Source organism: Cajanus cajan, chromosome 2 (assembly GCF_000230855.2).
Source record: "Cajanus cajan strain Asha chromosome 2, NIPB_CcT2T_4, whole genome shotgun sequence".
NCBI classification, from domain to species: domain Eukaryota; kingdom Viridiplantae; phylum Streptophyta; class Magnoliopsida; order Fabales; family Fabaceae; genus Cajanus; species Cajanus cajan.
In genome coordinates this window covers 72,007,110-72,034,006 of record NC_138518.1, presented here as the reverse complement: position 1 = coordinate 72,034,006, position 26,897 = coordinate 72,007,110, and the positions used below count along the sequence as shown (strand labels likewise).

The 26,897-nt window shown below is 35.1% G+C and overlaps 1 protein-coding gene across 1 annotated transcript in view; it reads right to left on the bottom strand.

Moving 5' to 3' along the window:
- LOC109799474 (cation/H(+) antiporter 15) overlaps positions 1-26,897 on the bottom strand; it is a 39,861-nt gene continuing 12,964 nt past the window's right edge. Inside the window, exons 32-34 of the mRNA XM_083068942.1 lie at positions 2,754-26,841; positions 1,600-2,607; positions 1-1,491 (exon numbers count right to left, since the gene is read on the bottom strand). Of these exons, the coding sequence (XP_082925068.1) occupies positions 244-1,491; positions 1,600-2,607; positions 2,754-2,945 (2,448 nt within the window). The 5' untranslated portion in view covers positions 2,946-26,841 and the 3' untranslated portion in view covers positions 1-243. The remainder of the gene's footprint in view (positions 1,492-1,599; positions 2,608-2,753; positions 26,842-26,897) is intronic.

The window sequence follows — 26,897 nt, the reverse complement described above, 5'->3', positions numbered from 1 at the left end:
TTTTCATAATAAACAATTCTTTACAATTAATTTTTTATAATTTAATAATTCATAGTCGTGACCAAAAAAGAACACTAGTATGGTAACATGAGACACAGTTGCTTTTTGAATACTGTCATGGTACCAATTCTAATCTTAAACAAAAACCTGGTACTATATGAAATATTCTTTAGTCTTCGTAAGCACACTTAACCAAGCCTTTTTCTTGTACTACATACGTTGGTTCCTTACCAATCCTAATGCTTATTCTGTGTGCACGACAAGCGACTCAAAGCCATGAATATTGGTGGACACATGGTTGAGATTCTTTGCAAATGCCATTCCTCCGTACCCATATTGTTGAACAACTAGTAAAGATGAGCGCGAACCGAAATTCTTTGACGCCAAAATATCCCCTACAACTCCAAGTTCTGAGCAATCACACCATTCTAACAAATTTGAGAACACCCGAGTGTTCCTACAATTCCCCTGTCCAACTATGTATAAATCACAACCAATTTTTTGTAGCTCGTTGAGAACTTTGGGAATATCTTCACCAGTATGGACTTCAATCTCTGAGTAGGATATAGAATCCTCATTGTTTACTGCCGTAAGTCTAAATGAATTTATATACTCATCATCTAACTCTTTCTGCTTCTCACTATCCATTACAGCAGACAATATCCCTTGCGTTTCATTGTGAATTGAAGTATGTACTTCTGCCGCTTCATCAAACAACAGAATCCTGACCACTGATAGCCGGATTCCTGGATGTCCTGCCATCCTCCATGCTACAGCTAAGGCTTCACGATCGTCAGGGCCCCCAACAAAAAGCATAAGAATACGAAGGTTCTTCTTGGGAATTGACCCAAAATCACGATCAACAAAGATTCCCACAGAGCAAGGTGCATGTTGCATTACATTTTGGTTTACATCCTTGTATACAGCATTGGTTACTTCAAGCGCACCTTCTGAACTTAAATGTTTGTGGAATGGAAGGAGAATTAAGCTTGTGCGTTTCTCATTAGCTGAGTGGTATATGTCCTCATGAATGGTTGCATAGGCTGACACCACATTTAAGGTCTCGATTCTGATAGCGTCATATGCCTCTCCAAATGCATCGAAGGTATTGGCAATGCTTTCTAACTCTGCTTGTGATCTGGTGAGAGTTTGTACTCCGGGTTGGCTACTCGGCTTCTCCATATGTGCAGCAACAAGTGCAGCAGCACGTCCAGTAAGTTCAATGAGGTACATGGCAGAAACATGTATAGGGGAAAGTCTTGTGGCATTAAAAGATTCAATGATGTTGATCATGCCTGTGGCTTGGCGAGTATTGTGGACACATGCTATAATTCGAAGCTCTGCATCAACTCTTAATTTTTGTATAGTTTTTAGCTTGTTTTGCTGAAATCTCTTTCTTGGTTTGTAGATGGCGTTGATGACAGGAGACACTATCACAGTCATTAGAATAACAGCAGAAGTAATAACGGCATAGGTAGGTAAAGAAAAAATCTGCAATAACACATCACGAGAACTTATAAACTACAATGGTATGAGTAATTAAAGAAGCTAGAAAATAGAAATAAATAAATTAAATACAACGTTTAAATGGATCATTACCGCTCGATCCCATGCATTGTTTAGCATTATCAGAGCCATGGCACCCTTGGTATTCAGAAGTAAGCCTAGGGATAATCCATCTCGAGCTTGCATACCAAAGACGAAAGTGGCAAATAAAGTGCTTAAAATCTTTGGAACGCACAAGAAGACTATAACCAACAATGTTAAGGGCCAATGTGCCTGGTAGAAAATCGTGGTCAATATAAGTCTCATTCCGGTGCCACCAAAGAAGAGTGGTGCCAGAAACCCGCCAGCAAAATCATCTGAAATTGACATCACCAAGTCGGCAAATCTCCCATGTGGTAAAATTAATCCGTATACGAAAGCCCCAACAATGCCATGTGTGCCAAGAATATCTGTAATACATGAACAAGCTATAAAACCCATCACCACAAAGAGTAATTGGTTATCATCCCACTCCTCCTCGTCTGTCTTGCGATCAATATACCGCAGAATGATTGGACGTACCAGATAGATGCAGACAACAATGAATAATGTCGTGCTTACCACCGAGTAAATAGCTCTCTTACCAGTAATTGAAAATGGAACAAGTAAAGTGAAAAGAATCCAACCATAGGTCTCACTGATCATGGCTGCTGTTAAAGCAGCCTTACCAAGACCAGTATAAAGGAGCTTGAGCTCAGAAAGTGTGTGAGCTAGGACAGGAAAACCTGTAACAGTGAGAACTAAAGTCCAAAGTAAATAAGCATTACTTGTACTTTCTTCAAGGCGATTTTTGTCATTACTGCTGTAAAATTTTCGATGTAGAGCATACAGGCCTGGTGCCATCACCATGGGAAAGATGATCCCGGCAATTGCAATGCTTGCAGCCTTCTTTTTTACTTGTAGAATGGTATTTAAGTTCATCTCCAAACCACTAAGGAATGCATAATAGATGAGACCAATGTTTGCCAGGACTTCAATATTAAGGACCCCTTTTGCAGGAAAGATGAACTCAAAAATTGTTGTGTATCTCCCAAGTAATGGTGGAGTTAGTAGGAAACCAACCTACATAATTAAATTAAATTAAATTTAGAATACCCACAGATTATATTATTGGAATGAGAAATGAAAGTTTTTTTGCAATAATATATCATAAACAAATTAAAGGAGAAATGAGATTTATCATAAACAAATGTAATTTAAATACTTACAGAGATCTGTGAAATAAGACGAGGTTGATGAAGAGGTTTGTAGATAAAGAAGAAAAAACGAGACAACACAACTGCGAAGGCAATTTGAAAGGCGAGAATAGGAAGTTCTGTTTTAAGGACATTATCAGTTTGCCAAATTCGATTGGGATTAAGTACAGATACCTCATAACATGCAGGTATCGTATCCGCCATAGTTTCTCCCTTTTTCTGATACGTGACTTTTTTCTTGTTACAGTGGTTTTCACATTTCAATTTTTCAATTGTGACCAACACGAGTATTGTTTTTATGTATGATAACAAAAAACCAAATATAGGAGAACACTAGTTCTAACTATACTTGTCTATTTGAGGTGACTCTTACCTTTATAATTTCCTATTATTGTCATATGTTGTTATGTATCCTCCTCAATTATTTCAAAGGAACAATAACGATTTTCCTTTTTTTCATTTTATTTTTTAATTTATTTAACTCATTACAGATACAGTGTAATCGTCACTTGTACGTCAACCCATTATAGGGGATTGGACAATTTTACCTCATTGATGTTATTTTTTTTCCTTGATTTAATTTTCCTATATATTTTAATATATATTTTATTTCTCATGCATTTCTTTTTAACTTATTAAAATTATATAATATTTTTTTTAAACCAAATAATTAGATTTTCACATTGTTCCTTATTTATTTTCATTCTCCCATTTCTCTTTCTTCTTTTTATTTCTTATCTATTTCATTTCCTTTCTCTTTATTAATCAACCTTAAAATAAGATTCATTTAGAACAATTAACAAGTATTTCAGGTTTACTTTGTTCAAAGGTGTTTGAAATTAGAATAACAATGAAAATTTTAAATTTTTTTTATAATTTAAGTAAAATTTGATATTTCAATAGGTAATTATCAAGTAAAAAATATTTAAAATAAATAAATATATTTAATTTTGTGAATATTATATATATATATATAAATACTAAGTTGAAGATTTTAAATAGAAGAAAAATGATAAATAAAAAACTAATTTATATTTTATTTTTTTATCACGTCTAAATAGTAAACGTGAGTGTTAATGTTATGAAAGTACAATTTTCACTTTTTAGTGTCAAAAAATTAAAATAACCTTTTTAATTTTAACATATTTTAATTTGAAGTTATTATTACTAAATTATTTAACTATATACTATGATCTGAACCGTTCGATTATATCAGATGATAACAAATTTATGATCCCTAATAAATAATTTGTTAAGTTGGTTCACATAGAAATTGTCATATTATAATTATTGTTGAATCAAGACTAATTAGAAGAACGAGTTAATATACACATTGGTCTCTAAAAGGGTCACCGTGCTTACTTTTAGTCCCTAACAGTTAATGGGTGAACAAATTAGTCCCCAAAAGCTTAGAACCGTTAACTTATTAGTCCTTCCGTCAATCAGTGTTAGTTTATTGAAAGGGACTGCTGAGTTGGCAAGTGATATGTACACTATGTTAGAACCAAATTTAAGCTTTTGATGAAAACTATCATCTATATAAAATATAAAATCTATCATGTTAATCACTAGAAACAACAAGCAGAAGCATACCTAAATTCATAATGATAAGAGAGCTGTGTGGTTTGGCCTTCCAGATCAACACCTACTCTCTTGAGAGAACTCTTTAATTATCTCTCTGTCTCTCTCTGATAATGGGATGTCAAAAAAAAAAAGAACGTAGTGTGATCTGGGGACCTAACCTATTTATAGACAGTTATAAGGTTTTTTGGTATTTCTATTTTAACCCATCACAAAATAGAATTATCCTTTAGTTACCACATTAAAAATCCCATAACTTTTCAGATACATAGCTGCCAAAATAATTTATACGTCACTAGATCACTTTAATTTGACATTATGTGTCTTTAATATATTATTATTCACATATAAGACCAATGTTGGATTAAATGTTGGATTAAGGATCCAACAATCTCCCATTTGGACTATATGTGTAACCTTATAATTATATAATTATAAAATGCATCTTTTACCAATTCGGTTCATCAATCATACTAACATAGGATTAAAGCAATCTTTGTTACATTTAATTTGTCGTAACTAAACCCATCAATGGTCACATATATTGATACAAATGAATAACATGAATCATGATATGGATGTGTAGTATGGAATTTTCATGTAATGTGATCTTAACATGCCTAATTCCAATAGGTCCTCCTTAAACCTTAGTGAGATCAAACCATGACAAAATCAAAGTTTCAATATACCAAAACTTTATTTTTGCATAAAATATACTTGAACCATACATATATTGAAAAATATGTCTATGTCATAGAAGCATTCATAAAATTACAAACTCCCACTAAAACTGAACATCACTTAAAGACATAACACCTATATGAGCAATGTGCTCATGAAACATTTTGGGTGGTAATCCTTTAGTAAGCAGATCCACAACCATGGAGTTTGTGCCAATATGTTCTATAGACAATTGTTCACTTTGAACTCTTTCTTTAACAACTAGGAACTTGATGTCTATGTGTTTAGACTTTGTTGAGCTTTTGTTGTTGTTGGAAAATAAAACTGCTGATTTATTATCACAACATAACTTAAGTGGTCTTTCTATACCATCTACTATACGCAAGCCTGTGACAAAGTTTCGTAGCCAAATTCCATGATTAGATGCCTCATAACACACTATGAATTCAACTATCATAGTAGAAGAGGCTATAAGAGATTGTTTAGCACTCTTCCATGAAATAGCACCTCCAGCTAGCATGTATATATAGCGTGATGTAGATTTCATACTGTCTTGGCATCCAGCGAAATCGAAGTCAATATACCCAATGATCTCAAGCTGATCCAACCTCCGATATATGAGCATATAATCTTTTGTTCTCTTTAAGTACCGCATGACTCGCTTAACTGCTTTCCAATGATCCAATCCAGGATTACTAAAATATCTACCTAACAACCCTGTAACGTACGCAATATCTGGACGCGTACAAACTTGGACGTACATAAGACTTCTTACTGTTGATGCATAAGGAATCTTTTTGCATCTCCTTTTCTTCAAAGTCATTCTTAGGGCACTGAGCGAGACCAAACTTGTCTCCCTTAGCCACAGGGGTATTATCTGGTTTGCAATCTTGTATGCCATATCTCTTGAGAACCTTTTCAATATAACCTTTTTGAAACAACCCATGAGTACCTCAAGAGCGATCTCGGTGTATCTGTATGCCCAATACAAAAGATGCATTACCAAGATCTTTCATCTCAAAGTTCTTAGATAGAAATCTCTTGGTTTCATGCAATAAATTTATATCGTTGCTGGCAAGCAAAATATCATCAACGTACAAAACTAAAAAAATATACTTGCTCCCACAAAACTTATGGTATATACAATCATCAACTAAATTCACTTCAAAACCACACGAGGTGATCACATGATGAAACTTGAAATACCATTGCCGAGATGCTTGCTTGAGCCCATAGATGGATTTCTTAAGTTTGCAAACCAAATTCTTTGAATCTTTTGAAATAAAGTTTTTTGGTTGCATCATATAAATTGTCTCATCAATGTTACCTTTGAGAAACGTTGTCTTTACATTGATCTGATGTAACTCAAGATCGAAATGCGCCACTAATGCCATTATAGTCCTAAAAGAGTCTTTAGAAGAAACTGGAGAAAAAGTTTCTTTATAGTCAATACCTTCTTTCTGAGTAAATCCCTTTGCGACAAGACAAGCCTTGAACCTCTCCAAATCACCTTTCGAATCCCTCTTGGTCTTAAATATCCATTTGCAACCAATGGGTTTCGCACCTTCTGGTAATGGAACAAGATCCCAAACGTCATTGTCCCTCATAGACTTAATCTCTTCATTCATGGCATCAATCCACTTTTGAGAATTAGAACTTTCCATGGCTTGATGAAAGTTAATTGGATCATCTTCCATCAATCCAATTCCAACCTCATGTTCTTGGAGAAACACAATATAGTCATCTGGTATTGCACTTCTTCTTTCTTTAGTGGATTTCCTTAATGGCATAGGTTCTTAAGGAGGAAGAGTTTGTTCTTCTGGAACAACTTCTTGCATAGAAGATTTGACATTATCTTGATTTGTTGTGTCTTGAACAAAGTCAAGAAGAGAATCCTGAACAATGCCAACAACACTTGTGGGAATATCAACATATTCCTCTTCAAATACAAAGTCCTCAATTATATCTCCTCTTGCAAAATCGACATCCTCAAAGAACCAAGCATTTCCTGGTTCGAAAATCGACTTAGTTGTGGGATCATAAAATTTATATCCCCTGGATCTTTCAGAGTATCCAACAAAATAACAACTTATAGTTCTTGAGTCTAGTTTCTTTTCATTTGGCCTATAAGGCCTTGCTTCAGCTGGACAACCCCAAACATGTAAGTGTTTTAAACTAGGCTTTTTGCTTGTCCAAAGTTCATAAGGGGTTTTTCCAATTGCTTTTGTTGGAACTCTATTAAGGATATATGTTGCAGTTTTAAGGGCTTCTCCCTAGAGTGACTTTGGTAAAGTAGAATGACTAATCATACTCCTTACCATATCTTTAAGCGTTCTATTTCGTCTTTCAGCAACACTATTCATAGTGGGCGAACCTGGCATAGTGTACTATGGGACAATACCACATTCCTCTAGGAATTTAGCAAATGGTCCTGGACGTTGTTCACCTGAACCGTCATATCTACCATAGTAAAGAGAATACATCTGCTTTGCCTTTGGGTCTTGAATATCTTATCAACATCTCATATGTAGATGATACCGAGGATTTTAAGGTATGATGATGTTGACATTCATGTCTTATGGTTGTCTATTTCTTATGTTATGATTATGATTTATGATTGCTAAAACTTGTGTTTTCAAAGTGTGATAAATGATATTATACATAACTAATACATATAAAAATATCACTAAAATCCAGTTAAAAATTTATTTTATAGGTGATTGTATTTTGTTTTAATAAAAAACACACTAGAGAAGATATAGGCCCGAAGAACCCAACTCCTTTGGTTTGGGAAAATAAAAAAAAATTGAGAACACGACATGTATCTTTGTTTTCCTTTTAGTTGTGATTTTTTTCGAAACAATTATTACTCACATCATGTTTATGTGGCAGGTTGTGATTTATTAAATCTCTGTGAAATCACAACGGGAAAAGATAACAAAGCTATTATTGCACGTAATATCATGTAAGGGATGTTTTTGTATTGATTTGCTCGATGTTAAATGATGTAATACCTCTGTTGAATAATATGCCATTGCATCTGTTGGCAGGTATGTTGTGGGACAACATCCTCGGTTTTTAAGAGCTCATTGGAAGTTTCTAAAAACTGTTGTGAATTAGTTGTTTGAGTTTAGGCATGAGACTCATCCTGGAGTTCAGTTTATGTTTTCTTCCTATGTTTTCTGTCCTACTTTTTCTTATATCATAAGTTTTGTTTATGTCCATGTCCGTGTGCCTCTGTTTGTGTGCTCTACGTGCTCATTTTTGTATACTCTGTGTCTGTACTCTGTGCTGTGTGTCTTTGTTTGCCTTTGAGTCCTTGTGTGCATGTTGTGTTTTGTATGTGTTTCTATGCGTGTGTATCTGTCTTTTTTGTGTTCACAGGTGGCAAACACTACTAATATTCTTGAGGCATATTCATATGGTTCAAGTGAGGAATAAGTAAGTCTTTGTATTATTGCAAAACTGAATCCTGACATACTATTAAGTAACTTGTGAGACATCTTTGACAAAATTTCTCCCTTGTTTAGGCTATCATACAGAATTTTGCACTCTTTTACACCTCGTTTTACAAGGCAGGTTTGTTTTCTAAGCTTTATGTCTATTTGTGATTGTATGTTGCAAGTATATATTCATTAAATGTCATGGGATCAGGTGAAATAATGTGTCCTAGTTTTGGGATTTTTTATGCCTTGTGTATGTGTACCATATCGTGCCTGTGGCATGTTTGAGAATGGACCCACCTTTTTATATACTGAATTTCCATGTCAATTAGTTTTTTTTTCACATCTGTGTAGCACCTCTTCCTCTATTTTTTGCTCATAGTTTTTTAGTTTGCTTGATTAGTGTTCAAGTCTGTTAACATCTTTAGTGGTGTGGTGATACCCTTCTGTTTATGCAGGTTCACATTTGAATTCTGGAATCCAGTAAAGAGAATACATCTGCTTTGCTTTTGGGTCTTGAATATCTTATCAACATCTCATATGTAGATGATACCAAGGATTTTAAGGTATGATGATGTTGACATTCATTAAGCATTGGGTATAATTTTCTTTAAATTCGAGGTCATTAGTGTACAATTCCTTAATGTGATTAAATCCCAAGATTTGAGATCCAAGGGAGACTAACAAAGTATGTCTCCTAGAAAGGGCATCAGCCACCACATTATTTTTCCCTTACTTGTATTTAATCACATATGGGAATTGTTCTAAGAACTCTACCCACTTAGTATGCCTTTTATTTAACTTGCCTTGGCCCTTCAAATATTTAAGTGACTCATGGTCACTATGTATGACAAACTCTTTGGGAATAAGGTAGTGTTCCCAAGTTTGAAGGGCCCTAACCAAAGCATAGAGCTCTTTGTCATAGGTAGGATAGTTAAGAGAGGCACCCTTGAGTTTTTCACTGAAATATGCAATAGGGTGCCCACCCTGTAACAAAACCGCCCTATGGTTGTCTATTTCTTATGTTATGATTATGATTTATGATTGCTGGAAACTTGTGTTTTCAAAGTGTGATAAATGATAGTATACATAGCTAATACATATAAAAATATCACTTAATCTAGTTAAAAATTTATTTTATAGGTAATTGTATTTTGTTTTAATAAAAGGCACACTAGAGAAGATACAGGCCCGAAGAACCCAACACCTTTGTTTTTAGAAAATGAAAAAAAAATTGAGAACACGACATGTATCTTTGTTTTTCTTTTGGTTGTGATTTTTTTTGAAAACAATTATTACTCACATCATTTTTATGTGGCAGGAAATTTGTGATTTATTAAATCTCTGTGAAATCACAATGGGAAAAGATAACAAAGCTGTTATTGCATGTAATATCATGTAAGGGGTGTTTTTGTATTGATTTGCTCGATGTTAAATGATGTAATACCTTTGTTGAATAATGTCATTGCATCTGTTGGCAGGTATGTTGTGGGATAGCATCCTCGATTTTTAAGAGCTCATTGGAAAATTTTCAAAACTGTTGTGAATTAGTTGTTTGAGTTTATGCATAAGACTCATCCTTTACTTCAGGCTATGTTTTCTTCCTATGTTTTCTGTCCTACTTTTTCGTATATCATAACCTTTGTTTCTGTCCTTGTGCGTGTGTCTCTGTTTGTGTGCTCTGCGTGCTCATTTCTTGTGCTCTGTGTCTGTACTCTGTGATGTGTGTCTTTGTTTGCCTTTGAGTCCTTGTGTTCATGCTGTGTTTTGTATGTATTTCTATGTTCGTTTATCTGGCTTTTTTGTGTTCATAGGTGGTAGTCCTTCATTTTGGGAACACTACTAATATTCTTGAGGTATATTCATATGGTTCAAGTGAGGAACAAGTAAATCTTTGTATTATGAAAAAACTGAATCCTGACATACTACTAAGTTACTTGTGAAGCATCTCTGACAAAATTTTCCCCGGATATCATACATAATTTTGCACTGTTCTTCACCTCATTTTGCAAGGCAGGTTTGTTTTCTCAGGTTTATGTCTATCTATGATTGTATGTTGCTAGTATATATTCATTAAATGTCATGGGATCAGGTGAAATAATGTGTCCTAGTTTTGAGATTTTTTATGCCTTGTGTATGAGTACCATATCGTGCCTGTGACATGTTTGAGAATGGACCCACCTTTCTATATATTGAATTGCCATGTCAATTAGTTTTTTTACACATCTGTGTAGCACCTCTTCCTCTGTTTTTTGCTCATAGTTTTTCAGTTTGCTTGATTAGTGTTCAAGTCTGTTATCATCTTTAGTGGTGCGGTGATACCTTTCTATTTATGCAGGTTCACATTTGAATTCTGGAATCCAGTAATGAGAATACATATGCTTTGCTTTTGGGTCTTGAATATCTTATCAACATCTCATATGTAGATGATACTAAGGATTTTATGGTATGATGATGTTAACATTCATGTCTTATGGTTGTCTATTTTTTATGTTATGATTATGATTTATGATTGCAGAAACTTGTGTTTTCGAAGTGTGATAATTGATAGTATTCATAGCTAATACATATAAAAATATCACTAAAATCCAATTAAAAATTTATTTTCTAGGTAATTGTATATTTTTTAACAAAAGGTACACTAGTGAAGATATAGGCTCGAAGAACCCAACTCTTTTGTTTTTGGAAAATTAAAAAAAAAATTGAGAACACGACATGTATCTTTGTTTTCCTTTTGGTTGTGACTTTTTTCGAAACTATTACTCACATCATGTTTATGTGACAGGAAATTTGTGATTTATTAAATCTCTGTGAAATCACAACAGGAAAAGATAACAAAGCTGTTATTGCACGTAATATCATGTAAGGGGTATTTTTGTATTGATTTGCTCGATGTTAAATGATGTAATACCTCTGTTGAATAATATGTCATTGCACCTGTTGGCAGGTATGTTGTAGGACAACATCCTCGGTTTTTAAGAGCTCATTGAAAGTTTCTTAAAACTGTTGTGAATTAGCTGTTTGAGTTTATGCATGAGACTCAACTTGGACTTTAGGTTATGTTTTCTGTCTTACTTTTTCTTATATCATAAGCTTTGTTTATGTCCCTGTGCGTGTGCCTTTGTTTTTGTGCTCTGCATGCTCATTTCTGTGAGCACTATGTCTGTACTCTATGCTGTGTGTCTTTGTTTGCCTTTGAATCCTTGTGTGCATGCTGTGTTTTGTATGTGTTTCTATGTGCGTGTATCTGTCTTTTTTGTGTTCACAGGTGACAGTCCTTCAGTTTGGGAATACTACTAATATTCTCGAGGCATATTCATATGGTTCAAGTGAGGAACAACTAAGTCTTCATATTATGGCAAAACAAAATCCTGATATACTACTAAGTTACTTGTGAAGTATCTCTGACAAAATTTCCCCCTTGTTTAGGCTATCATACATAATTTTGCACTGTTCTTCACCTCATTTTGCAAGGTAGGTTTCTTTTCTCAGCTTTATGTCTATCTGTGATTATATGTTGCAAGTATATACTCATTAAATGTCATGGGATCAGGTGAAATAATGTGTCATAGTTTTGGGATTTTTTATGCCTTGTGTATGTGTACCATATCATGCGTGTGACATGTTTGAGAATGGACCCACCTTTCTATATACTGAATTGCCATGTCAATTAGTTTTTTTTTCACATCTATGTAGCACCTCTTCCTCTGTTTTTTGCTCATAATTTTTCAGTTTGCTTGATTAGTGTTCAAGTCTGTTATCATCTTTAGTGGTGTGGTGATACCCTTCTATTTATGCAGGTTCACATTTGAATTCTGGAATCCAGTAAAGAGAATACATCTGCTTTGTGTTTGGGTCTTGAATATCTTATCAACATCTCATATGTAGATGATACCGAGGTATTGAAGGTATGCTGATGTTGACATTCATGTCTTATGGTTGTCTATTTCTTATGTTATGATTATGATTCATGATTGCTGAAACTTGTGTTTTGAGTGTGATAAATGATAGTATACATAGCTAAAACATATAAAAATATCACTAAAATCCAGTTAAAAATTTATTTTATAGTTGTTTTAATAAAAGGCACACTAGAGAAGATATAGACCCGAAGAACCCAACTCCTTTGTTTTTAGAAAATAAAAAAAAAATTGAGAACACGACATGTTTCTTTGTTTTTCATTTGGTTGTGATTTTTTTTGAAACAATTATTACTCACATCATGTTTATGTGGTACAAAATTTGTGATTTATTAAATCTCTGTGAAGTCACAACGGGAAAAGAGAACAAAGCTGTTATTACACGTAATATCATGTAAGGGGTGTTTTTTGTATTGATTTGCTCAATGTTAAATGATATAACACCACCGTTGAATAATATGCCATTGCTTCTGTTGGCAGGTATGTTGTGAGACAGCATCCTCGATTTTTAAGAGCTCATTGGAAGTTTCTAAAACCTATTGTGAATTAGTTGTTTGAGTTTATGCATGCGATTCATCCTTGAGTTCAGGTTATGTTTTCTTCCTATGTTTTTTGTCCTAGTTTTTCTTATATCAAAAGCTTTATTTATCTCCCTGTGCGTGTGCCTTGCGTGCTCATTTCTGTGTGCTCTGTGTTTGTACTTTGTGCTGTGTGTCTTTGTTTGCCTTTGAGCCCTTGTGTGCATGCTGTGTTTTGTATTTGTTTCTATGTGCGTGTATCTATCTTTTTTATTTTCAAAGGTGGCAACCCTTTAGTTTGGGAACACTACTAATATTCTTGAGGTATATTCATATGGTTCAAGTGAGGAACAAGTAAGTCTGTGTATTATGGCAAAACTGGATCCTGACATACTACTAAGTTACTTGTGAAGCATCTTTGACAAAATTTCCCCCTTGTTTAGGCTATCATACATAATTTTGCACTGTTCTTCACCTCATTTTGCAAGGTAGGTTGGTTTTCTTAGCTTTATGTCTATCTGTGATTGTATGTTGCAAGTATATATTCATTAAATGTCATGGGATCAGGTGAAACAATGTGACCTAGTTTTGGTATTTTTTATGCTTTGTGTATGTGTACCATATCATGCGTGTGACATGTTTGAGAATGGACCCACCTTTCTATATACTGAATTACGATGTCAATTAGTTTTTTTTCACATCAGTGTAGCACCTCTTCCTCTGTTTTTTGCTCATAGTTTTTCAATTTATTTGATTAGTGTTCAAGTCTGTTAACATCTTTAGTGGTGTGGTGATACCATTCTGTTTATGCAGGTTCACATTTGTTATTGCACACGCACACGGACATAAACAAAGCTGTTGTTATAAGAAAAAGTAGGACATAAAACATAGGAAGAAAACATAACCTGAACTCCAGGATGAGTCTCATGCAAAAACTCACACAACAACTTTTAGAAACTTCGAATGATGATAGACTATGGCCAAGGCCAAGGAATCCAAGAGGTGATACATTGATGGAATCAAGAGGAATGTGATGATGGACCATGGGCCAAGGGCCCAAACTCTAAAGTTTTGGCCACCTTGAAGACCAGTGGACACTTTGAAGACCAGTGGGCTTTCCAAGCCCAAGGTACTCTTGATAGACCATGGACCAAGGGTCCAGTGACTAGAGCTATGGCTAGAAGAATACAAGAAGAGTTGGATCTTGTAAAGACTAGTGGGCTTGTCAAGCCCAAGGTAATCTTCACTTGGAATGCTCTATCATGAAGAGAAGGCATAGTTCTACTTGTATATATTGTATAGTTTTCAAATAGTCTTTTGTATAGGTTATTTTTGCCTTTGTATTTGTGAGGCACTTTATTTATTTTTGTTAGTGTTTGTATATTGTTTTCAAGGTAGGTCACTTGGAGAGTTTTTTCCATTTAACCTCCCTAGTTGATACATTCATTTTGTATTTTTTCAGTAGGGAAAAGGGGGTGACATTTAGCAATGCTTGGGGTGTGATTAGTAATTGGGCCAGAACTGGGCCTAGGCAAAATTTTGCATATTGGACTCATTTTGCTCCTAATTTTTCATAGATTTGATTTAGCTAGGTCTCATCATCATATGATGAACCTAACTAAACCAAATCAAAGTTTTTCAAATAAAATCATGGAGCCAAATGCATCCAAGGCCGCCTAGCTAGTTTCTTCCTCTTTGGCCAAAAATTGCTTGTCTCACTTCAAAGGTTGGAAGCTTGCCTTGCAAGCTTCTAAACCTTTGTAAGGTTAAGCTTACCTTACCATGGTTCTTAAGTGAACCATGGTCAAGGTTAGCTTCTCCTACAAGCTAGCTAAACCGTGGGAGTTTAAGTTAACCCTACCATGGTTCCTAATGAACCATGGTTAAGGATAGCTTCTCCTACAAGCTACCTCTCCCTATATATTTGTTTTCTCTACACTTGTACTCACTTTTGAAGATTTATGAGAATAGAAATCAGATTTCTCTCTCACTCAAGAGTCCCTAAAACCGTGGAGAACTCTCTCTCTAAGGTTTCTCTCAAAGTTTATTCAAACTTTGTCTTGGTTCATCAAGCTTCTACTTCAAGTTTGAAGTAACCGAACCTCCATTCAAGGCTTCTCCTCCATTGAAGGCTTCTTCAAGGAGAATTTCGAGCTTCTCTTGGAGTCAACCTCAAAGCATTTCGGTCCTAAGCATGGAGGTGTTGAAGTTCATCAATCTTCTTCAACTCAACTCCATCATTTTTGGTATCAGAGCCTAGTGCTCTTGAGGTTTTTGTTTCTAACTTTTTCTACTTGAAATCCGAGTTGTATCTTCCTTGTCTATGTCTAAATTTGTGTTTGCTGCAAGAATCTAGTTCTAATATGATTTTTGATGGATCCTATATGTCTAATATGAAGTGATTGATTCATGTTTGCTTGTTCCTATTCTTCTTGAATCAATTGTTGTTTGGTGCTTTAGGTACTCTTCAACTTGTGCGTTTTTAATTTGCTATTAGTTCTAGCAAATTTCCTAGAGTTAGGTTTCTATTATGTCTTGTTAAAAGTTTTGTCAAAGAAAAGTTCATAAACACTTTCCTATTAGGTCTCCTTGTGTCTTGTTGTGTGGCTGAAACTTTGTGCAATTTTTTTTGCCTTAAAACAGAGACAAAACAGAGGTGTGAGTGTCCTAATTGCATGAGAAAAACAAAGGGAAAAGTGCTTAAAAATTTGACCTAAAAATACTACAAAATTGTGAAGCACTAGTGAAAATATGCTTGTGAACACCTCTTGTTTTGTGTGAAAATTTTTGCTGCAGTATTTTTACATTAAATCCGAGACTTCTAAGTGTTTAAAAGGCATTGGAACTCCTGAACATCAAAAGAAAAATAAGAGAAAAATATTTTGCAAAAGAAAAAGAAAGAAATAGCCAAAGAAAAAGCCAAAAAGGAGTGAAAATTGGTGAAGTGTTGCTCTCGGATTTGGTGTATTTTTGTTACATCTTTGCATTGGTCCAGCCACATCTTTGTGTCTTGTTTGGTTTATAATCTTAGATTTTGATTTTTGTAATCCAATTCTAGTGCCATTCATAGGTTATTCTTGTGAGTGCTAGCTTTCAAAATTAACCTTAATTGTTGCTTGTCATTTGTAAAACTCTTTCTAGTCTTGTCTCATTCTTTTCTACCAATTGGTGTAGCTATTCTAAATTGTTCCTTTTCAGTTTTTAGCACTAATATTCAGTCTTGAAGGTGGTTGAGTGCTTCTTAAAAGGTGTAGGAGGCCAAGGCAAAGGACATCCACTTGAAGGCTTTGGTGGTTGCTTAGGGAGTTTGTTCTCTCTTGGTGGCTAGGCTCTTGAAAACACCTAGAAGTGACTAACATCAAGGTTACTTCTAAAAAGAGGAGTGAAACACTTTGTGAGGCTGCAATTGGAGGCTGAATTGGAGCAAGAAGGAACAAAGCTATTTGTGAAAATTTTTGTGAAAATTTAGAACTAATTTTAGTGACGGAAATTTTTGTTTCTAAAACTAGTTTTTCCTTACAAAATCCGTGACTAAAATTTGATTCTAATTAGTGGCTAATTTGTTTTCTTTGAAATTAAAGTGCAGCCACTAATTTCATTTGGAGTGTGAATTTACATTTCATTTGAAGAAAATTTGAATTTCAATTTTCTTGTAATTTTTTGTCTTCCAAATTTTTGTACAAGGCCTTTATTAAGGAGTGTCTTGGAGTGCCTTTGGTGTATCTCCATCTCTCCTTAAGAGTTCTTATAAGTAAATCTCGTGTAGTACTTGTGAGAGTGGTCCTTGAAGGTCTTTGGTGCCTTTCAAGCTCTCACTTAGGTTTAAATTGCTTACCAGGCCTAGTTTATGTTTTCTTGTCTTTAAGTTTTCAAGCACTTTATGTTTTAAGCAATTTATGTTTTCAGTCATTTAAGTTTTCAAGCAATTTATGTTTTCTTGCTCTTTATGTTTTCAAGCATCATATAAATTGTACACATAGGCACTTGTTTGTTATTTTTCTTTAAGAAAAGATCTTTGTGAAAATTGATTTGTGCAAGGCAAACGTACAAGGGGGTTTAGAGATTTTTACTTGAAGAGACTAAGTGGTTTTTTAGTAGCTCACCTCCCTCCAAAGTTCAATTTATACTCTTAGACCTCCAAGTGCCAAGTCTAAGCACTTCAAAAAAAAAATATTATTTTCATAAAAACTATTTTTGTGTGGAAATATCTCTTGAAATAAAATGTCTCAAAATTCCTCCAATAGTGAAAGTGATGGCTCTTCAAAAAGTCTTTCTTACATTACTAAAGAGCTCAAATCACTTAAACTATGGAAAAAGCAAGAGTCCATTCAAAGAGAGAAAGAAATAATTGAAAGAGAAGGACAACTTGCTTATCTTGAGGAAAAATTGAGAATTTTAAGGCAAGAGGAAGAAATATTAAAAGAAGATATGAAGAAACATAGGAAAAAGAGTAGGAGCTCACATTCCCAATACACATCCCCTAATGAAAGCATGAATCAAGGGGATCACTACCAACATACTCCTAGGAGGACTACAAAGCCTAGGGAAGTCAAAGTTGACCTCCCACAATTTTTTGGAAAAGATGATGTGGAGTCATATTTAGATTGGGAAATAAAGGTTGAGCAACTCTTTACTTGCCACAGGGTAAGTGAAGAAAGAAAAGTCCCTTTGGCTGCCCTTAGCTTCCAAGGGCATGCTATGTATTGGTGGACAGCCCTAGAAAGAGAGAGACGCCTCCACAATGATCCTCCAATTCAATATTGGAATGATCTTAAAAGTGCAATGAGAAGGAGGCACATTCCCACCTATTATGGAAGGGAGCTTATGAATAGGCTCCAAAGGCTCCAACAAAGAGAAATGTCTGTAGAACAATACAAGCAACAAATGGAGCTTTTAATGATGAGGGCATGCATTAGGGAAGAGGAAGCTACAACTGTAGCTAGATTCTTAAGTGGTCTTAATTTAGAAATAAGAGACCAAGTGGAGCTACTACCCTACAGGGACCTAAATGACTTGGTCCAACTTTGTGTAAGGGTAGAACAACAAAGAATGAGAAAATCTTACAAAAAAGATAGCTCCCACTCTTCATTTCTAAAGAAAGATTCCAAGAAGGAGGGAAATACTTTTGAAAAGAAGAAAACTTTTGAACCCTCCAAGAATCAAGCTACAGAAAAAGATAAGGGAAAGGGAAAAAACACTACACACACTAGTTCTAGGACTAGTGACATTAAGTGCTTTAAATGTTTAGGGAGGGGTCACATTGCCTCCCAATGCCCCACAAAGAAGGTCATGATCATGAGGGGGCATGACATTTATAGTAGCCAAGATGAGGCTACTACTTCCTCTAGTAATAGTGAGGAAGAAGCAAGTGAGCAAGAAGAAGGTGTAGAGTCTACTTTTCCTTATGAAGGGGAGCTCTTAATGATTAGGAGACTCCTCAACAACCAACCTAGTGATACTCTATCACAAAGGGAGAACATCTTTCACACTAGATGCAAAGTTTCAAACAATGCATGTTCTCTCATTGTTGATAGTGGTTCTTGGTGCAACTGTTGTAGCACTAGGCTGATTGAGAAGTTGGGTTTAACTACTAGTCCCCATCCTAAACCTTATCAACTCCATTGGATTAATGAAGATGGTGACCTAGCAGTTGACCAACAAGTGAAGGTCAAGCTTTCTATTGGGAACTATGAAGATGAAGTGCTATGTGATGTAGTACCAATGGAAGCTTGTCATATCTTATTAGGAAGGCCATGGCAATTTGATAAGAAAACCATGCACAATGGCCTTACTAACGAGATCACCTTTACTCATAAGGAAAAGAAATTTGTGCTTCATCCTCTTTCTCCTAAACAGGTGGCTGAGGATCAAGCACAAATGAAACTCAAAAGAGATAGAGAAAAAAGATTTAAAAAAAAGAGGAAAATAGAGAAAAAAAAATCCGTGAAAACTAAGGTAGAGAGGAATCTAGGGAGAAAGGAGTTCCCTCCCTAGAAGTTGTTACTCAAGAGAATGCAATTTCAAAACAAACCCTCTTGATTCAACAACCCTCTTATATCCTTCTCTGTAAAGGAACTCTTTCTTGCACTGCCACATTTAGTGGACATGAGACTTTACCTAAGGGGGTAAAAACACTTTTAAAGGAATTTGATGATCTATTTCCTCCCGAGGGTCCAATGGGCCTTCCTCCTTCTAGAGGAATAAAACATCAAATTGATTTGGTGCCTGGGGCTAGCCTACCTAATAGGCCTGCTTATAGGACCAACCCCCAAGAAACAAAAGAAATTGAGTCTCAAGTCCAAGAGTTGTTAGAGAAGGGCTGGGTTCGAAAGAGCTTAAGTCCTTGTGCTGTTCCAGTGTTGTTGGTTCCCAAGAAGGATGGCAAGTGGAGAATGTGTTGTGATAGTAGAGCCATCAACAACATCACTGTGAAATATAGGCATCCTATCCCTAGACTTGATGACATGCTAGATGAGCTTCATGGAGCCATCATATTTTTCAAAGTTGATCTTAAAAGTGGTTATAATCAAATAAGAATTAAAGAAGGTGATGAATGGAAAGTCGCTTTCAAGACCAAGTTTGGATTGTATGAATGGTTGGTAATGCCTTTTGGGCTAACCAATGCTCCTAGTACTTTCATGCGTCTCATGAATCATGTCCTTAGGGATTGTATAGGTAAGTTTGTAGTAGTTTATTTTGATGACATTCTCATTTACAGTAGGTGCTTAAGTGATCACGTAGGACACTTAAGGCAAGTTTTTGATATTCTTAGGAAAAATCAACTTTTTGGAAATTTAGAAAAATGTACTTTTTGTGTAGATAATGTTGTTCTCCTAGGGTTTATAATTAGTAAAAAAGGGGTTCATGTGGACCCCGAGAAAATCAAGGCCATCCAAGAATGGCCCACTCCTAAAAGTGTTGGAGATATTAGGAGCTTCCATGGTTTGACAAGCTTCTATAGGAGGTTTTTGTTCCTAATTTCTCCACACTAGCCTCCTCATGGCATCTATACACCCTTGCCTGTTGCTAACTCTCCATGGGTTGATATCAGTATGGACTTTATTTTGGGCTTTCCCAAGACCCAGAGAGGCATGGATTCTATTTTTGTGGTAGTGGACAGATTTAGTAAAATGGCCCACTTTATACCTTGCTACAAAATAGATGATGCAAGCAACATAGCAAGACTCTTCTTCAAGGAAGTGGTTAGAATTCATGGTCTACCCAAAACCATTGTCTCAGATAGGGATACTAAGTTCCTTAGCCATTTCTGGAAAACTCTTTGGAGTAGGCTAGGAACTAAATTTTTTTTCTCTACTACTTGTCACCCACAAACTGATGGGCAAACAGAAGTAGTTAATAGATCCATGTCTACAATGTTAAGGGCAGTCCTTAAGGGTAACCATAAGTCTTGGGATGAGTACTTGCCCCACATTGAATTTGCTTACAACAGGGTAGTCCATAAGACTACCAAAATCTCACCTTTTGAGGTTGTGTATGGTTTTAACCCTCTTACTCCTTTGGACCTAATACCCCTACCAGATTCTTCTCATTATTTTCATAAAGAAGGGGTATCTAGGGCTGAATTTGTTAAAAGATTACATGAGAAGGTTAAAACTCATATACAACAAAAAAATGAGAGAACTGCTTTAGATAGAAGCAAGGGAAAGAAAACTCTCATTTTTGAGGAAGGGGATTGGGTTTGGCTTCATTTGAGAAAGGAAAGGTTTCCTTCTCAAAGAAAGTCTAAACTCAACCCAAGAGGAGATGGTCCATTCCAAGTCCTCCAAAGAATCAATGATAATGCTTACAGGTTAGATCTTCCCAGTGATTATGGAGTAAGCAACACTTTTAATGTGAGTGATCTTATTCCTTTTACAGGTTATGATGAGGAAGATGAACCTACAAATTTGAGGTCAAATCCTTCTCAAGAAGGAGGGGATGATAGACCATGGACCAAGGGTCCAGTGACTAGAGCTATGGCTAGAAGAATACAGGAAAAGTTGGACCTTGTAAAGGCTAGTGGGCTTGTCAAGCCCAAGGTAATCTTCACTTAGAATGCTCTATCATGAAGAGAAGGCCTAGTTCTACTTGTATATATTGTATAGTTTTCAAATAGTCTTTTGTATAGGTTATTTTTGCCTTTGTATTTGTGAGGCACTTTATTTGTTTTTGTTAGTGTTTGTATATTGTTTTCAAGGTAGGTCACTTGGAGAGTTTAAGTCCATTTAACCTCTCTAGTTGATACATTCATTTTGTATTTTTTCAGTAGGGAAAAGGGGGTGACATTTAGCAATGCTTGGGGTGTGATTAGTAATTGGGCCAGAACTGGGCCTAGGCAAAATTTTGCATATTAGACTCATTTTGCTCCTAATTTTTCATAGATTTGATTTAGCTAGGTCTCATCATCATATGATGAACCTAACTAAACCAAATCAAAGTTTTTCAAATAAAATCATGGAGCCAAATGCATCCAAGGCCGCCTAGCTAGTTTCTTCCTCTTTGGCCGAAAATTGCTTGTCTCACTTCAAAGGTTGGAAGCTTGCGTTGCAAGCTTCTAAACCTTTCTAAGGTTAAGCTTACCTTACCATGGTTCTTAAGTGAACCATGGTCAAGGTTAGCTTCTCCTACAAGCTAGCTAAACCGTGGGAGTTTAAGTTAACCCTACCATGGTTCCTAATGAACCATGGTTAAGGATAGCTTCTCCTACAAGCTACCTCTCCCTATATATTTATTTTCTCTACACTTGTACTCACTTTTGAAGATTTATGAGAATAGAAATCAGATTTCTCTCTCACTCAAGAGTCCCTAAAACCGTGGAGAACTCTCTCTCTAAGGTTTCTCTCAAAGTTTATTCAAACTTTGTCTTGGTTCATCAAGCTTCTACTTCAAGCTTGAAGTAACCGAACCTCCATTCAAGGCTTCTCCTCCATTGAAGGCTTCTTCAAGGAGAATTTCGAGCTTCTCTTGGAGTCAACCTCAAAGCATTTCGGTCCTAAGCATGGAGGTGTTGAAGTTCATCAATCTTCTTCAACTCAAAAGTGCAAATCCGCCCACCTTGCCTAGTCTCATTTCTTTGACCGAATTGCTTCTCTAACCTTCAAGGAAATGAGAAACTTGTGCTACAAGCTTCTCCTTAGCTTGCTTCCCAAGCAAGCTAGGTGAGAAGCTTGCTCCACAAGTTTCTAAACTCACCTAGAAGGTTAACTAACCTTACCATAGTTCCTAGTGAACCATGGTTAAGGTTAACTTGCTCCTTAAGCTACCTACCTCTATATATTTGTAATTTCTACTCTTGTAATCACTTTTGACATTTGTGAGACTTAGAATTCAGAAATTCTCTCTCATTTCAAGAGTCCAATTTCGTGGAGAATAATCTCCTTTTCCTAGAAGTTTCACAAAGGAACTTCTCCTTTGTGCTTGGTTCCTCAAGTTTCTCTCCTTCAAGAGAAATCGAACCACCTTGGGAAACATCTTCAAGCTTTTGAATCCGTGTTATCTCTTCCATATTTTACATGTCACTTCTTATGTTTGCTGTATGGATCTAGGTTTAATACATATTTTGATGGACCATGTCACATGAGAATTGATTGATTCACATTTTTCTTGTTCCATTAATCTTGAATCAATCCAGTTTTGGTGCTTTAGGTTTCTATGAACTTGTGCGTTTTTTATTTTGTTGAGTCTTCTCTTATTCCTTATGACCTGAATCCGTGATTGGATTATGATAATGAATAATATATGTTTTTGGTTTATAATCTTGTGTTTTGTCTAGAGTCATGTGTAGTCTTTTACATGTCATTAATTCCTAGACTAGCTTGTTTAACCTTTGTTTTTGTGTTGTTTTTGGTCAATTCGTTTTGTGCAATTTATATACTCTTTGTACCTGACCTATATGTGCTTTTGTTTTACATATTTGAGTTCCTAATTTGCTATTAATTCTAGCAAATTTCTTAGAATTAGGTTTCTATTATGTTTCCTTAAAAAGTTTGTCAAGAAAATTTCAAAAAAACTTTCCTAGTAGGTTTTCCTTGAATCTCTTGTGTGGCTGAAACTTGTGCTTATTTTTGAAGCTTTCAAAACAGAGAAAACAAAGGTTTTAAGTGTTCTAAAAGTGTGAGAAAAATTAAAGAAAAGTGTGCCTAAAAAATTACTCAAAAATTGTGCAAAAGTGTGAGCACTTCTAACACACATACACTTGAATACCTCTTGTTGATTGTTGAAATGTTTGGCAACAATTTTCTTTATTAAATTCGAGTCTCTTGCAATGTTTGAAAGGCATTAACTCCTGGTTGTGTGAGAAAAAGAAAAGGAAAATTATAGAAAAGAAAATTGCAAAAGAAAGAACCAAAGAGAAAAAAAAGCCAAAAGGAGTGAAAATTTTGTGTTGTTTTGTTCTCGGTTTTTGCTTATTGTTGCATGTTTCTAATACTGTCCAGCCCTATACACTTGAGATTAGTGTCTTGTTTTCATTTCTTAATCTTAGATTTTAATTTTGTAATCCATTCTAGAGCCATTGTTAGGTTTTCCTTTGTGTGCTAACCTTTCATTTGTGCCTTAATTTTTGCTTGTCAATTTTTGGAACTCTTTCTAGTCTTGTCTCTTTAATTCTACCATTTGGTGTAACCTTTCTAAATTATGCTTTTTCAATTTTTCCTATATAACTTCAGCAACTTAACGTGTGTTGATTGCCTCATTTGAAGGTGTGGAAAGCCAAGTACAAGGGTAGCATCTTGAAGTGTTTGTGGAAGCCTAGGAGATTGATATTCTCTTTGGTGGAAAGCTCTTGGTGGGAGTCAAACACCTAGGAATAGCTAACATCAAGGTTATTCCTAAGAGAGGAGAGATACACTTGTAGAGGTTGTTGCAACAAGGAGAAGCTTGGAAGAACACAATAAATTTTTTGTGAAAATTTAGTAACCAATTTAGTGACGGAATTTCATTTCAAAAATTTTTTCAACACCAAATTCGTCTCTAAATTTGTCACTAACTTAGTGGTTGAATTTTGTTTTCTTAAAATTAGGTGCAGCCACTACATTCATTTAGTGTGAATTTGCATTTCATTTAGTGTGAATTTACATTTCATTTGGTGTAAATTTGCATTTCATTTGGTTTAAATTTGCATTTCATTTCTTGTAAATTTTCATTTCTTTCATTTCTTGTACAAGGCCTTTTTAGGAGTGTCTTGGAGTGCCTTTGATGCATTTCCATCTCTCCTTAGTATTTTCAAACTAGGGTAATACATTTAGTACTAGTGAGAGTGGTGCTTCGAAGTCCTTGGTACTTTCCAAGCTCTCACATAGGTTTACTTGCTTAAAACGCCTAGTTTATGTTTTCATGTCATTTATGTTTTAAGCAATTTATGTTTTCATGCAATTTATGTTTTCAAGCAATTTATGTTTTCAAGTCTTTAAGTTTTGATTGCATTGCTTAATTGTACACATTAGGCACTTGCTTGTTATTTTTCTTTTTGAAAAAGAAATTTGTGAAAACATTTTGGTGCAAGGCAAAGTACAAGGGGGTTTAGAAATTTTTACTTGAAGAGGCTTGATTATTAAGTGGCTCTTTAGTAGCTCACCTCCCTTCATAGTTCAATTGGTACTCTTAGACCTCTAAGTGCCAAGTCTAAGCACTTCAAAAATATTATTTTCTTAAAATCTCTTTTTGTGTGAAGAGAAAAATCTTATTGTTTAAAATGTCTCAACAATCCAACTATAGTGGAAGTGATAGCTCTCCTAAAATCATTTCTTACTTAACAAAAGAGCTAAAATCACTTAAATTATGGAAGAAACAAGAGGCCTTTTAAAAAGAGAAGGAAAAAATTGAAAGAAAGACCAAACTTACTATCTTAGAAGAGAAGTTGAGAATTCTTAAGCAAGAAGAAGAAAAATTGAAAGAAAATATGAGAAAAGACAAAAGAAAAAAAACAAATGAAAATCGCAAGAAAAGAAGAAATAGAAAAAAAAAAAGAACTTTGTGCAGGGAAGAGTAAAGAGGAAGAAATATCCTCTAAAGGATTTGTGACTAAAGAAAATTGTTTTAGTACTAAAAATCCTATGAAAAAAATTCTCTTTATTCATAAAGATCTTAACTTTTGCCCTCATTCTGCCACTAGTCTTGAGGAGGAGATTCATAAATCCATTATTTTTAAAGAAAAAGAGTCTCAACTTCAAGATTTAGGGAAGGAGAAGTGGATTTTATTTAGTTCCACTTCTCATACTACTTTCTTGGTTGTGCCCAAGGTAGATAGTCTTCCTTTGTGTAGGACTTTTCCTACCTTAGTTGTTTCAATAATGCACCTAATTTATGGAATATATTATTTGTTGGATATAACATATGAACCTTCCAGGTTCCTTGTGACTAATTCTTTTCATAACTATCTAACAAATAATATAATCCAAAATTGTTTAGAAAATTTCTTAGTAGTATTTTCCTTATTTTCTAGGAAATGCCTAGGATACCACATAGGATACTTTAGGCAAGATGTTCTAATTTTTAAGATTAAGTCTTTAGTGTGGTATAGTTTTAGTTTTAGCACATTTTTAGGATTTAGTAATATATCTAGTATATGTTTAGGAGAGGATCCTAATCATTATATTAGAAGGTCTAGTATCAATGATTTCTTTAGGTTCCACGAAAGGATTCCTTCTAGGATATACCTTTCACATTTATTTGTTGAGAATATTACCTCTAATGCATTATATTATATATTTGTAAGTGTGGCTGACCGTCATGAAGACCCTCGAGATTTGAGGTCAAATCCTTTTCAAGAGGAAGGGGATGATAGACTATGGCCAAGGCCAAGGAATCCAAGAGGTGATACATTGAAAAAATCAAGAGGAATGGGATGATGGACCATGGGCCAAGGCCCCAATCTCTAGAGCTATGGCCACCTTGAAGACCAGTGGACACCTTGAAGACCAGTGGGCTTTCCAAGCCCAATGTACTTTTCAATTTGGACCACTCTATCATGAAGAGAAGGCTAGTTCTAGTTGTAAATATCTTGTACATAGTTCTCTTGTATAAACTTATTTTTGTCTTTGTATTTGTGAGACACTTTAATTTCTTTTATTAGTTATTGTATATTGATTCTAGGGTGAGTTACTTGGAGAGATTGACTCCATTTAACCTACTTTGTTGATACACTCATTTTCTATTTTTTCAGTAAGAAAAGAGGAGTGGCATTTAGCAATGCTTAAGGGTGTGACTAATAATTGGGCCTGAATTGGGCTTAGGCAAAATTTTATATATTAGACTCATTTTGCTCCTAATTTTTCATAGATTTGATTTAGCTAGGTTTCATCATCATTGGATGAACCTAACTAAATCAAATCAAACATTTCTGAAATTAATTCAAGGAGCCAAAAGAGACCAAACCCACCCACCTTGCCTAGTTTCTTTTCTTTGACCGAATTGCTTCTCTAACCTTCATGGAAATGAGAAGCTTGTGCTACAAACTTCTCCTTAGCTTGCTTCACAAGCAAGTTAAGTGAGAAGCTTGCTCCACAAGTTTCTAAACTCACCTAGAAGGTCAACTAACCTTACCATGATTCCTAGTGAACCACGGTTAAGGTTAACTTGCTCTTTAAGCTACCTACCTCTATATATTTGTAATTTCTACACTTGTAATCACTTTTGACATCTATGAGACTTAGAATTCAGAAATTCTCTCATTTCAAGAATTCAATTTCGTGGAGAATAATCTGCTTCTCCTAGAACCTTCACAAAGGAACTTCTCCTTTGTGCTTGGTTCCCAAGTTTCTCTCCTTTAAGAGAAACCGAACCACCTTGAGAAGCATCTTCAAGCTTTAGAAACTTGAACTCATCCAAATCTTCCATTGACGTGAAGAACCTCGAGAAGAAGGGACTTAGCATGGTTCAACTAGAAGAACATCAATCTTCTCCAAGTATTTCTATCAAATAAGCTCTTAAAACCTGAGGATACTATCCCACAACATACCTGCAACAGAAGTAATGACATATTATTAAACAAGGTATAACATCATTTAACATCGA